The sequence below is a fragment of the Oratosquilla oratoria genome, chromosome 14 (assembly GCF_046742065.1).
Source record: "Oratosquilla oratoria isolate Oo_2021 chromosome 14, ASM4674206v1, whole genome shotgun sequence".
Lineage (NCBI taxonomy): Eukaryota > Metazoa > Arthropoda > Malacostraca > Stomatopoda > Squillidae > Oratosquilla > Oratosquilla oratoria.
Window position 1 is genome coordinate 19343626 of NC_134790.1, and position 14913 is coordinate 19358538.

Sequence of the window (14913 nt, forward strand, 5' to 3'; positions counted from 1 at the left end):
ATATATATATTATGCATATAAGTTCTAACACAATTTTTCTTTCCGTCTTTTATAAGAAAAAAATTCTACAGCATAACAGCTTTTGTCACTAAAAGAATTTTTATAGTACTTGATAATTTTATGTAATTTGAAATTTATTACTCACTATGCGTGGCTGGTAAAATATTAAAAAAAAAATTGTCTTGTTGACTTACTGGCTTGGGCATTACTAGATTCCATAATCTAAAACTGTTTAACCCAAATACAGTTCATATCACCAAAAGAAAAAAATATCCATAAAAAGGTGAATTATTTATATAATTAAAAAAGATGAGAATATATATATATATAATAATGTCACTACTAAATGAATAACTTTTATTAATAAAATGTAGCAATAGCTTTGTAATTTGTTTTTTTGTAAAACTGAACCCAAAACTGTAAAAATTATTATTATTATTATTATTATTATTATTATTATCATTAATTATTATTATTATTATTATTATTATTATTATTATTATTATTATTATTATTATTTCTTTTTCATGGGGCCGACAGGGAGAGGACACTCCTGATCAGAGAATTTCTTGTATTTACATGACCACTGATGGTGTGTTCCTTACATTGATTAAAATCGTCTGCTTGTGCATACATATACCAAGGCTTTTTCCCCCTTACAAGGGAGGTAGCCAAAAAGAAAAAGGCATAAAATCAATTCCCACCCATTCCATCCCTGAATACACTCCACACCCCTCCACACTCCCTCTCATCTTAGCACCTCCAGGATGACGGGTCATCCCTGTATCTTGTCCACTGCCCTGGGTCAGAAGCAGTGTCGCAAGATACAGCACATCCACAGCAAGGCAGCTTCATTAAATCCGTCCCCCCATGCATAAAAGGAGAAGACGGAGTGAAATCCCCTCGGGCTGCGTCAAATTTTGCTCGCACATACTTCCTCGCCCCCCATCCCCCCGCCCATTCCACCTCATGCATCACATCATCCATATACAACCATTCTCCATTCATCCCTGTCTTCTGTCCTCTCTCGTCCTTCCTTAACAGACATTCCCCTCTTCCCCAAAGCCCCCTTCACCCCATCCATCTACCTCATCCTAGGACGTCCCCTCATGTTCACTCCCTCCACATCTGCCTTTCATACTTCTTTTACTAGTCTTTCTTCACTCATTCTTTCCATGTGTCCAAACCATCCTAATACTCTTTCATCAACCCTATCTCCCAACTCCCTTTCCACCCCTGTTCTCCTCCTCACCACCTCATTTCTCACTCTATCTAGCCTAGTAACCCCCATCATACTTCTCAGACACTTCATCTCAAACACATTCAAACTCCTTCTCTCTTATGTTCCATGTTTCTGCCCCATACAGTGCTGTTGGCACAAACACTCCTTCATACAGTCTCCTCATAGCATCCATTCCCAAATGTCTATTCCTCATTACACTCTTTAATCCACCAAGGCATTTACTCGATTCTCTCAATCTACATTCTACCTCCACCTCCACTCCACCTTTTCCTGCCACATTTGCACCCAAGTATCTAAAACTATCCACTTCCTCCAGTCGCTCTCCCTTAATGCTCACTTCCAGTCTGCTGCCACTTTCACCCCTTGAACATCTCATCACCTTACTTTTACCTACATTTATCTTCAGCTTTCTTCTATCACACACTCTCCCAAACTCTGCCACCAACTTCATCAATCCCTCCTCCGATCCTGCCACATGTGCAGTGTCGTCCGCAAACAACAGCTGAGTCACCTCCCACTTTTCTCCATTTTCTTTAACCAACTCCAATCCCTGACCCACCACCTTTGTATTTACCTCTCGCACCACCCCATCCATGTGCAAGTTGAACAGCCAGGGCGACATAACGCATCCCTGACGAAGTCCCATCTTTACCTCGAACCACTCACTCTCTCCATTTCTAATCCAGACACATGCTCTACTACTCTCATAAAAACTCTTAGACAGCTCCTAGAAGCTTTCCTCCTATCCCGTATATCCGCAAAACCTCACACAGTACCTTCCTGTCTACCCTGTCATAAGCCTTTTCCAGATCCATAGAAGCCCAAAAAAACATCCTTCCCCTTTCCTTTAGCTTTCTCACATATCTATCTTACCACAAAGATCTGATCTACACAACCTCTACCCGTCCTAAATCCACACTGTTCCTCACCTATTACTCCCTCTGTTCCTCTCCTAATCCTCTCAATTAAGATCCTCCCATAAGCCTTCCCAACTACACTTAACAAGCTAATCCCTCTGAAACTACTACATTCACACTTGTCCCCTTTTCCCTTGTAAAGTGGAACTATACAGGCACTCCTCCAGTCCTCCGGTACTCTACCCTCTCTCCAGCAAACATTAAATAACCTCACCAGCCAGTCCATCATCACTGTACCTCTTTTTTTTTTTTTTTTTTAGACATTCTACATGGCATCCATCCAGACAGGAGCCTTACCTGCTTTCATCATCTTAACAACTGCCTTCACTTCATCCTTCCTTATTTCTTCTCCATTTTCCTCACTCATCACGGTCATTTTCTTAGCATTTCCCACTGCAGCTATCTTTCCCTCCCTATCCTCCTTCACATTTAGCAACTCCCTAAAATATTCTGCCCATCTTCCCCTTACTGCCTTCTCTTCCATTATCATCTCTCCATCTGCACCTTTTACCTTTTCTTCTCTACTTGATTCGCCTCCTCTTCCTCTCTTAATTTCTTTCCAAAACATCTTTTTATTACTTTCAAAATTTTCTGTCATACTCTTACCCCATTTCACATCTGCTCTCCTCTTTGCCTCCTTTACCTTTTACTTTACTTCTCTTTTCTTTTCTTTGTACCTCTCATATGACTCCCTCGACCTATTTTGTAACCAATCTGTGAAAGCTCGCTTCTTCTCTTCTACAACCTTCTTTGTTTCCTCATTCCACCATTCACTATCCTTCCTTCTATTTCTTCCTGTCCTTCTTGTTCCACACACCATCTTTGCACACTTTGTGACTCCCTCCTTGAACCATCCCCATTCCTCCTCCACTCCTAGCTCTACTCTATCCTTCACTCCCTCCCACTCCTCCCTCAGCTTCTTGTACTCCTTTTCATTTAAAGAGTTCACTCTAAGCACCTCCCTACCTTTTGTCCTTTTCCTCTTTCTCCATCTATCCTCCATTCTCAATCCACCAAAAAATGATCTGATATTCCCACCCTCTCCCCTTAGCACATGTACATCCTTAACTCCTCCTATTATACTCCTATCTACCACTACATAGTACATTAACGCTCTATCTACTACCCTTTCATCCACCACCCTCTCCCATGTGTACTTATGCTTGACTTTCTTTCGAAACACTGTATTTACTATCATCAACTCTCTTTCTAGACACATCTCCACCAACAACTCTCCACTACGATTCTTTCCTGGAATTCCACATTTCCCAACCACTCCGTCAATTGGATCATTTCCTACCCTAGCATTAAGGTCTCCCAGTACTATTACATTGACATTTGTCCCTAATCCCTCTATGCACTCATTTAAATCTATCCAAAAGGCCTCCTTTTCTTCTACACTCTTCTCACTACCTGGCCAATACGCACTTACAAAAACCCACATCTCCTTTCCCAGTTTCACCTTCATCCACATTATCCTTGAGGAAACCTCCTTCCACTCCACCACACGTTTACCCATCTCTTCACTTACCTATCCTTCCCTCGCCCTCTCTTCACTCCTGATAACCTCCTACTTACACTCGCCCTTCCCTTTAACTTAGTTTCACTCAAAGCCAACACATCCATCTTTCTTCTCACAAACATACTACCTATCTCTTCCCTTTTACTCTCATCTGTACCACATCCACGCACATTAAAAGACCCAAACCTTAGGGTGCTGGTCGGAAAACTCCTAGACCCTCTTATGCCTTTACTTTTTTTAGGAATGTCCCCTGTGGGGCTACAGGGAGAAGGATGTCTGGTCCCAATCCCCGTCCCTTTTTTCTCGCCTCTTACGATCCAAGTGGAAATACTTGGTGGCAGTATTCTTTTGCCCCCACCACAGGGTAGGTAGGCGAAAAAGGAAATGAATATTCAGAGAAATTGTACAGGACAGTAACAAGGGGTTGGGGGACAGCATAACGGAGGGACAGTCGTAGTATAAAAGTGTCATCATTTCTCTATGAGCAGAGTTTTCCTCTATCACAGATAAAATGATGTGTGGCTCTGGTCCGTAGGGGCGCCCCATATAGACCCTAAAGTATCAACTGCATGCTACTTTGCCACAATAACATGCAGCCAATACCCCAGACGGGGTTGTAACCATAATAAAGTATATGAATAAGAAATGTGACTCAAATGGGTTAAATGTGTATGTGTGTGTGTGTGTGTGTGTGTGTGTGTGTGTGTGTGTGTGTGTGTGTGTGTGTGTGTGTGTGTGTGTGTGTGTGTGTCTGTCTCTCTCTCTCTCTCTCTCTCTCTCTCTCTCTCTCTCTCTCTGTGTGTGTGTGTGTGTGTGTGTGTGTGTGTGTGTGTGTGTGTGTGTGTGTGTGTGTGTGTGTGTGTGTGTGTGTGTGTGTGTGTGTGTGTGTGTGCGTGTGTGTGTGTGCGTGTATGTGTGTGCGCGTGCGTGTGTGCATGTGTGTGCGTGTGTGCATGTGTGTGTGCATGTGTGTGTGTGTGTGTGTGTGTGTGTGTGTGTGTGTGTCTTTATCTTTGTGTGCGTGGGTGTCTTTCCCCATTCACCTAAGGTCCCTTTTACTCCACCCATTCCTCCATCCTGTCCTTGGTCTTTCCCTCAAGTTCACTCCATCCACCGCTGCCTCTCACACTCTTTTTTTTTTTTTCACTTTTTCATATACCCAAACCATCTAAGTATTACCTGCCAGCTCCTCTCCTCCTCTTTCTCACTCTATCCATCCTTGTAACCCTCACCATAATTTTTGAAACACTTAATTCCAAACACATTTAGAATTTTCCTTTCTACCTCCTTTGAATTCCCTACACAATGTCTTAGGGATAATTACCCATCGCTCATTCTTCGTTTCTGCGTTCATCCCTAGATAGCTATTTATCATTACGCAATTTATTCTTCCCCCTTATATATCAGTAAATAAAAAACACATTATAAAAGTTTTTTTATTTTACATGTTTTGACATGAAATAGTTGACTTATTAACGTCAACCCAGTTTTGTAATACTGACCACAGTACAGCCTCTGGGGAAATAACCCCCGCCCCTTTCTAAACTGACCAATCACCATCGTCTTACAACCGTCTCAGACTCCTGCTTACTTCCATGAGTCGATTCTGATTGGTCGAGGAAGAATAGGGGGCGTGGCTTGATCCGCCAGGTTCTGCGTCACGGGCCTTGTCATTATATGACATGTACAAAGACACACGTATGCCAGAACGTGTATGTATGAATATACACATGCATTTGTATGATATGCTATATATACACATGACAATGCACACTGATATGCCTATAAACACCTTCAATAATGGGCATCCTATACAAACTTTATTCTGATTAATGTAACATGATTTTATTTATCCATTAGGGGGGAAGAGGAGAGGGGGGGCATATTCAGGACAAAATAGGGGTTTTTATCAATCGAAAGCCCCCCCCAACCTTTTTCTCCTTAGTCTATGCGTACCCCTTTATCGACTAGATAAAATCATATTGTGTCAGCCAGAATAAAGATTATCAAGGGTGCCACTTCAACAGAGGGTTAACCTCCAAAGGTACAAAGGAATTTCTGGAAGAAATGGAAGTTTTGGATTCCCTGCAACGGCTTACTAGAATTGCAAGAGATCTTCCTAGATTCTTGAAGAAAAGTTTTCTAAATCTCTTGGTAACAACGCTAGAATAGATTATAGCAAAGTTGTACTAGATTATTGGCAATACTAGCACACTAGATATCATACCATACAACTGTCCGGGAAGGATATCACATAAAAGGATCATTTCACTAATACACTAGGAAATATGTGAAATGACGTTTCACTAATACACTAAGCAATGTGTGAAATAGCTAGACAGGTAATATTGCTCGTACCAAATCTTTCCCTGAACAAATTAATGGCAGTAATATTCCACCTAAGCCAAACTTTTTTCCTTTAATCAAGTTACCGGCTGTTAATTCCTTGCTAACTGGACTCGTTTCCTGGACAAGTTAACTAGTCAAAGTCTTAAACACCCAACGCTTTGTCCCAAGCCTACGTCACATCACTTTGTGAAGAAGATAATGATATCTATCCTCTATGTAGAGGAAACGATACATATGAAATTGATGCTCTTTGAGAGTGGTGTCGGTTAGGTACATCTCCCCTGGAACACCGAAAGAGCATTTGATTCGTTACAAATATTCTACGAAGATAACTAAACGACACGTGTCATTGTGACACTTTGGCAACTTACGACTTTTTTTGCATTACGAAGAGGAAGTGTCCAAAAAAAAAATCCAAAAACCATCTTTTTTTTTGAAAAATGTCTTCTTCATTTCGAAAAAAAATCAACCACAAGACTGTTGGAAAAATTCCTTTGGAGTGTTCGTTTTCTTTCAATATGAAGAAGAATCAGTTATAAAATGGTTTCAAAGACTTTTTTTTATCCATTAGGAAGAACATTTAGTTAAGAAAAATCTCCAAAGAGAAACAGCAGGAACCCATTTTCAAAAATTCCTTAAAACTTGTTTTTAGGCACATGTAATACTTCGAAAAAACAAAAGCACAAAGTTGACTATGTACATGAGACATTCAGGAGCACACGTCAGGAGGCGTTTAGCTGCAACTGAAGGGGGGAATATACATAATACATGACATATATTCACATATGTACAAGAGAGACAATAAACTCGTTTCCTTCATTCAAATAATCTATCTCCGTTACTTGATTTGTAGCACCATATTCCTCTCTCTCTCTTTCTCTTTCTCTCTCCTTTGGATTCCCACTACCAACGTGGAAACAGAATTTCATAAGGAGTGCTGCTCAGACAACTAGAGTTCTGCTTATTATTGGAACATTCTGCCGCTAGGAGCTTCTTCCAAGTCGTCAGAAGAAAAAAAAATATATAAATAAGCCAAAATATAATCAATAGTCAAGTGGAAAATATATACATAAAACAAAAAGAAAATAATAAAGAAATGCACAAATAAATAGATAAATAGATAACAGATGGATAAACATATAAAAAGAAATAAATTGTTAAAGACTCCATCGAGAATGTTAACATTTCCCGTATGAACGTTCTTCTAAACCTATTTAGATAAATGATAAAATAAAAAACAAATGACGAAAATAAAGAAAAACAAACAAATGAATAAATGAGAAAATAATGAAATGAATAAATGAACGTCAAAAAATCGTTGACGAAAAACAAAAAGCCTTAGATATGTTAAAATTGGCAGCATGAATTTATCATATTATATATATATGTATATATATATATATGTAAATATATACATGTGTGCGTGTGTGTATACATACACACACACACCTTACTAGGTTAAATCCACCTCACTGCTAACGCTCTCAGTTGATTGAAATTGTACCTTACCTTATCTTTCTCTGTTCTGTCAAACAGACAAACACCTTGGCACACACCGTCTCAAACGTTGAGGTAAACATAACCTATTTTCTGCATATAAAACTACTAAAAGACGAAAATTCGGTAATTCTGGTTTGCGAGGTACTTAACTATCCTTTAGTTATACACTAGAGCACTCGACTTTCACGAAGATCAATTTAAAAAAGAATAATAATGCACCTGGTTTCAATGTTCTAGAACTTTCTGAGCCGAATCTACACTTTCAAGCTCCGTAATAACACAAAAATAAATTCTAAGTAAATGATTTGTTAATCTATTTGCTTAACTAGATTCTTCTAACTTACGCGGTTATAGCCACATTTTATTTGTCAAGGGTTAGGGTAGTTATTTGTAGTTTAGGAAGCTCGAAGGTTAACGGACTTTCTAACTTCTCGCTTTTTCTGCGCATGCGCACAGGATACCATAACAAGAGTCGATATGGCCATCACAGAAAGCAAGTGGCCATTTTTACGTGACCGGAAAGTATGTCCGGCAGCATATTCTTACACGAGTTTTTTTTTTCTACTGATAAAAAAAAAAAAAAAAACAGGCCAATGGCAGCCTATAGGAAATTCTATTGTTTATCAACTCTGAGCTATGACATCATATCCTCTGAATGTTTTCTTGCACTGGGAAGATTTCTTAAAGAAGATTGTAACAAAAAACGGGGTTTAGATTCGAGTGGATCCTGGGAAATGCTTCATCAACCACGACCTTCCTTTGCCGTAGGACTTAGCTGGAATCACCGTGGCCACACTGTCCTTACTGGAGGACGACCCCGAAGACGAGGACGAGGAAAAGGAAGCCCCACGAGGCTCTTTCTCGTCCTTGACACTCAAGTTGTTGGAGACTTTCGTCTCAGCAGTTAGAGTCTTCTTCGGAGACGCCTCTGCTTGCTGTCGTTGCGTTTCTTTGTTCTGGAAGATCCCTATGGTCTGTAACTTGGGCAGGCGCGACCTCACTGCCCTGATGGGGCTCTGGAATCGAGACCCGGAGGTCTTCTCGAGCTTGACTTGGGTCTTGTTCTTCTTCAGGGTCACACAGGTCTGAGATCCTGTCGTGCCCACGATGGACGGGTTCTTGCACCTCTCGAAGTCGTTCTTCTCCTTGGCGCCCAAGAACCTCATGGAGACTTCTTGTTTGTCGTTCCTCGAGTGTCCTTCCATAGAGGTGTCCTTCCTGGAGCCGCGGCGGGAGAACTGGGATCCGACTGATCCGCAGAAGGAGTCGATGTCGGAGACGATCCCCGAGCTGGGCGAGATGTCTCGGGATGAGCATGGGGACATTCCATCTCTGTTACCTGTGAGACGAAACAATAAAACGTGAGAACTTGTCAAGACCTTAATCATTTTGTTGATAAGTAATGTGATACACACATGAGCATAAAAAAAATCAGGTCCTTATGTATTGAGTATACGAGTAACTACTTGGAAAGAAAACTATCGCCATAACAATGTCTTCACCCTCTTCTTATGATTTGGGATTTTAGTCACGCTGAGGTCAGGTAATTTCATTCAGTCCCAGGAAAGAATCAGTTGTCAGTGAAATCTTGTATAATAATAAAAATAAAAAACCTTGTGTAGTCAAGAGATGATCCCAAAAGTCAAGGGAAACCCATTTCCAGTCAAAAAAAGTACCCGCAGTCAGATAAACCTTATACAGTGGGAAAAAAAATCATGAGATCCACTCAGTACTCAAAGAAATTCTTTAATAGTCAAAAGAAAATTCTGGAAGACTTGGTGACCCCACCGTAGTCAGATAAATTTCTCTCTCTCTCTCTCTCTCTCTCTCTCTCTCAAAAAACTTGCAGTCGAAAGAGAGGACCTCCACAGTCTGGGAACCCTTCCTCCCGCCCCTTACAGTCAGAAGAATTCCTCAAGAGTCAGAAAAACCCTTTCCCAGTCACCTTTAGCACAAATCAAACCTCCCGGCAACTCACCCTGAGAGAACCTCGCTGGCGTCCGGGGAGGCGTGATATCCGGCAGGAGGTGATGCCACGGGACGAAGGTCGAGACGGCAGCGCCCTGGGGAAGGTTGACGTGACTCTGAGTCGAAATCGACCTCTTCAGAAGATCGAGCCAATCGGGATTATCTACTGCTAAGGTGTCCGCGTTCTCCTGCGGAAGCGAGGTAGCAGAAGCTGTCCGCGAGCTTGGATACGCAGAGCTTCCCTGGGTCCTCCTCGACGACCCGTTCCGTCTGAGCTCCGGTTCGCTGTCGTACTCGAACTGGACGTTTACGTCATCCTCAGGGATGAGCGGGAGCGAAGTATGACTCCCGTAGGGGAAGTCCTTGGCTGAGGAGCCTCCCGTCGTCTGAGGACCACATGGCTCTACGTTGTCGATCCGTCTGGAGATTGTGGACTGCACGTAAGAGGAGTACTGACTAAAGGTCGCGTTCTCCAGTGACTTCGGGTAGCGCACCTGCGACAGGAGGACTTCGGGGTCGTAACAGAACCCGGTAGACGCTGCTGGGCAGAGAGTGACCGAATGGGCACGACTGAGCGAAGGTTTTGGGTCGTTCTTGGCTTGACCTTGGTTAGCCTTGTTTCGGCTACTGAGCCAAAAGTCCCAGTGGGTCAGGTAGTTGAAGGGGGGCCTCGTCCTTGCGAACACTGGCTCCTGGTTTTGGTTCTCCCTCCTCGCCCCGCTCAAGGGCATCCCGAAGACCTCCGTCGGGAGGGACCCCTGGGACCGTCGTCGCTCCTGAAGGATCATCTTGCTGGTGTTCCTTCCGTAGCCGTAGACCAAAGGTCGTGTCAGGTTCTGCATAGGTTCGATGTCGCACTCGAGATCACTGTCTCCACTACTATCGTTGGGGGAAGTCTTCTTAGACCCGTTAGAACTCTTGGTGGAGGTGTTTCCTCCGTTGGGAGAGATGTTCTCCTTATCGAGGATCGATGGTGGAGATATCTCGTGATCGCTGAACTCGTCTACGTCGCTGTAGTGGTAGAGCAAGGCTGGTGTCGAGCAGGTCGATCTGTTGGCTTCGAACCCGGAATGTTTGTCTGGTAAACGCGAGCCGTTAAGTGACTGCGTGTCCGATTCCCGAATCGGTTTCGGTTCTTCGACCGAGTCTCCTTCAGGAGGGACCGAGTCGGAGAAGGAAATGTCTACTGAAATGACATCTTCGTCGTTCCCGTCGTCCCTCGAGAGAAGACTTTCGAGGTCGAAGGTCGCGTGGACCGAACTCACGGACGAGAGTGTCTCTACGTCTGCAAAGATGTCTTGATCGAGCTCTGACGTCACGCTGTCCTCCTTGCTCACCGTCAGCGTCAGCTCCGTGTCAGAGAGACTGTGATCAGACTTGTTTTCAGGCTTCTCTGAAGGCCTGTCGCTGCTTACGTCATCGCATGAATAAGTTTTCTCGCTCTTCGCGGGATTGGTCGAGTTGTTTTTCTTTTTGGCCTTCCTGGGCAACGTGGCGTACCTATCGGCGATGGGTGGCAGATTGCTGTAGAGATACTCATTCTCAGGAGCCAATTCATCACTGCAACCTTCCCTAGGAGCCCAGGGAAGGGTGGAATGGACCTGAGGCATCTCGCCAAGAGAACCGGCCCATCTATTGTCGTAAACATTCTCATAATCATGACGGAAGACACGTTGAGGCTGAACTCTCTGCCTCTGCATTATAAAACTCGATAAATCTTGCGACGGAGGGGGTGGAAGAGGTGGTGGGGTTGTTGACCTGTTGTCCAGGATCTCCGTGCAAGAGGAGGTGTCGGTTAAGGTTGCAGGTGTTATCTGGTACGATGGGGGCACACCTGTAGTTCGGTTTAGTGCGTTTTTTGATCTTGGAGTAACTTTTGGAGACATGTGAGGTTTTGTATGACTGTAGGAATATTTCACTTGACTCCCTGGGGTCGTTGGCCTCGTACTACTCTCTGAAGAGACAAGGAATTACACAATTAGATGCATTTAAGAATATATCTACTATAGAAAATATTACGGCGGTGAAAATACGATGATATATTCGATAAATTCAGAGGTATAAGGTACTGCGTCACAGACTGATCGCTGGCTCCTCAGATGAAAACAACAATATTGATCCATAGAAAACGGAAACGAAATGTCAAATGACTGCAAGCTGGCTGAAAACTTACTAATCGTCTTCTGATTTATGATTTGCTGTTGGATGCAGTTCTTCGCCACCCACATGTGCCAGATGTCGATGTTGTGGTTGTTACAGAAATTGGAACCCGTTAAATTTCGATTATTTGGCTGGTTGCACTTGCAGTCATTTTCGGGAAAAGTCTCTGGAAGAGGCAATGCAGTTTTTCATGCAAAGAAAACCAAAAGGTGAAGGGGTGACTAAAGAAAAACGAAAAACGATCAATACAAAGGAATATAAATGTACATAGATAATATTATATATATATATATATATATATATATAGATATTATATATATATATACACACACACACACACATACTTTTTGAATTACGTGCAGTGTGACACATAGAACAAATGGAAGAAATAATATTGATCAATAAAGGTTTTGTTTATAAGACTGGATCGTAATTTAGTTTGGCTATCCATTAATTCATGCTTAAGTAAGACATATAAAGAAAACTAATCAATCTGGCATAAAAGAATAGGATAAGCCGCTACAGTCAGTTTACGAAATTCTAATTCAACACAAAACAAACTTTTAATTACTTAACATGAATGCAAGAAACTAAATGTTTAAGCGACAAAAATTTGCTGTTTTAATACGTTTAAAATAATTGTAGGATTTATTTTTTTACTGTGCCTAGTTTCTTAATGTTTAGCAAATCTCATGCAATTTTGATTATTTATTTTATGGACTCTGAATCTTCAAGATGACATCCAGCGAGCAAGACAAGCCATTCTAGCAAACCTCCTCATGTATGCTTTACTATGCAGTCAAAAATAAATTGTATAAATAACAAAGTAAAATATATATACAGATTAATAAATATAGAGTAGATAAATAAACATAGATTAATTAATAAATGAATCATGAATAAGTAAATTAATTTGTCAGTTAATAAGTAGATAATGTCTATATGAAGCCACAAGGCACAGCAATAATCTGTTAGGTTCTTCTCGCTGTCCTTTCCGCATCTCTCTTCTAAATAATTCGACACTGCTTCATTTGCTCCAAATTTTCACTTACCCAACAATAAAAAAAAATAAAGATTAATAAAAGGATCTTATAATTTTTTCATTTTGACTAGAATTATCCCCACCAATCAGCAACCAGTGGTTACTGAGGGGATAATAAAGGGGGCGTGGCTTCGGTGCATAAGTGCCGTAGATTTAGAAACCTGCAATATAGTACTCTGATCGACCACTAGGTAGCCTGTTCTTATTTCATGATCAATGACAAAATAGCCTGAAGCTCTCTGATCGACCACTAGGTAGCCTGTTCTCATTCCATGATCAATGACAAAATAGCCTGAAGCTCTCTGATCGATGGCAAGATAACCTGTTCTCATTTCATGATCAATGACAAAATAGCCTGAAGATCTCTGATCGACCACTAGGTAGCCTGTTCTCACTTCATGATAGATCACAAAGTAGCCTGATACTTTCTCGGAGTATTGGTTATTCAAAGCCACCGCCCCCCAACCTTTCTAGACGGCAAGGCTGTGTACAGCCACCATATGGCTTGGATACAATCTGAGGACACAAATAAGTGACCCACATCTCCAGACGTCCTTAGGAACTTCTTTGGCTGACTGTACCCCTGATGTGGACGCATTTCTATGCGTGAATACTAAGCCAGCGATACTTGTTTGAATCAATCTAGATTTTACCATCTTGTTCTATTTTTGTGTTTGAATACTAGACGCAATTTTAAAAAAGGCATTGTAACTTATTTGTCAAATAATCTAGATTTGAGTAAAAAAAATAATCTCTGTGAGCGTTTTCATATGATATAATATTTGAGCTAATCTAGATTTGAAGAAGAAAAAATTTCATATGTTTTTATAATATTTGAGCTAATCTAGATTTGAAGCAAAAAATTCTTTTTCATCTCTGGAAGTGTTTTCATATGCTGTTATAACACTTGATCTAATCTAGTTTAAGAAATGCCAAAAACGTTTTTTTTTTTTCAAAAAATCCACAAAGTATTCGAAACTGGAGAAAGAAAAAAATTGTCGTCCATTCACCAGTTTTATTCATTACTGCATGTGAAATCATGATAATTATAAGAAAACGAGTTCAATGGAAAACATAATGACTACAGTAATGTAAACAGTCTACACTATATTCCGTCTTTCATAAACTGGCGGAGAGGTTCGTTACTGATATTGCCAGATAGGTGATCTGAAGTTTTCAGATTCCACTGGTTCACTTGTTTTTTGTTTTTTTTTCATAAGTTTTCTTTTTCTTCTTTTATCTTTGCAATTCGCTAAGTCTGTTGCTCCTACAGCCAATCGTTCCCGTTTTCTGTTGACGTCTCCGCCAGCTTTAAGTGAACGGACTAGGCAATTTATATACCTCGTATGAATATGATGGCAGGAAACATTGAAGGCATCAAAACCATGTCTGCACCCGTGGCATCGGGAAGCAAGCAGAGCAGGATTCAAAAATTCAAATACAAGAGACGGTTATGACGGTTACGGCGCGTGGAAAAATAAAGAGATATGCTTTCTGGAAGAGAATGAAAACTGGACTGGACAAATGAGAGAGTGAATACTCAGGAACCATATCAAGCTTCGAATTCTTCCGCTACGATGGCCGACTTTCATACTTTTATTTAGGCTGAAGTCAAACGATTTGATTCACCTGGATTGGGGTATGGGGAGATGCACCCAGGGCTCGAAAATAGATCGAGACTCCCTTTCTGGTGAACGAAATCATCTGGGATTAGGTAGAACGATGATTAAAGAAAAGATATTTGCTTTGTCGTAGCGAAGAAGTCGAGATGGCAGGATTAGAGTAAGGAAGGGAGTAAATCCCAGATTTGGGCTTACACTGTTATAAAGGCTTCGGGTCCGGTCTTACCAACCCCAACCCCCAACCCGAACCCGAACCTCGGGAAGGGAGGCCCGAATACTACGTTGGTAACCGTTACTCGTTACCGGAGTTGGGTTTACGGAGTCGTTACCGGGAACGGGTATTAGTTAACTGTTATGGACTCTGTAGAACCGAATCTATGACGTAGTATTCGGGTCGACCTTCCCGAAGATGGGGTTCGGGTTGGGAGCGGCTTTGGTGAAACTGGGCAGTATTGGTAACGACTCTTTCGAACAAAATGTTGGCAATTTCTGTGGAGGCAGGGATCACACTGGGCAAATAATCGTTTACAAAAAATATATATATATATATGCATTCGAGTCAGATCAAAAACCAAAATCAAACATCCATC

At 41.5% G+C, this 14913-nt stretch overlaps 1 protein-coding gene across 2 annotated transcripts in view; it reads right to left on the reverse strand.

Moving 5' to 3' along the window:
- Positions 1-6469: 6469 nt before the first annotated feature.
- LOC143032776 (uncharacterized) overlaps positions 6470-14913 on the reverse strand; it is an 18286-nt gene continuing 9842 nt past the window's right edge. The window contains exons 4-6 of one of the 2 annotated variants that reach the window (XM_076197796.1): positions 11673-11825; positions 9510-11453; positions 6470-8870 (exon numbers count right to left, since the gene is read on the reverse strand). In XM_076197796.1, the coding sequence (XP_076053911.1) occupies positions 8242-8870; positions 9510-11453; positions 11673-11825 (2726 nt within the window). In that variant the 3' untranslated portion in view covers positions 6470-8241. The remainder of the gene's footprint in view (positions 8871-9509; positions 11454-11672; positions 11826-14913) is intronic. The other variant, XM_076197797.1, reaches the window with a different exon arrangement.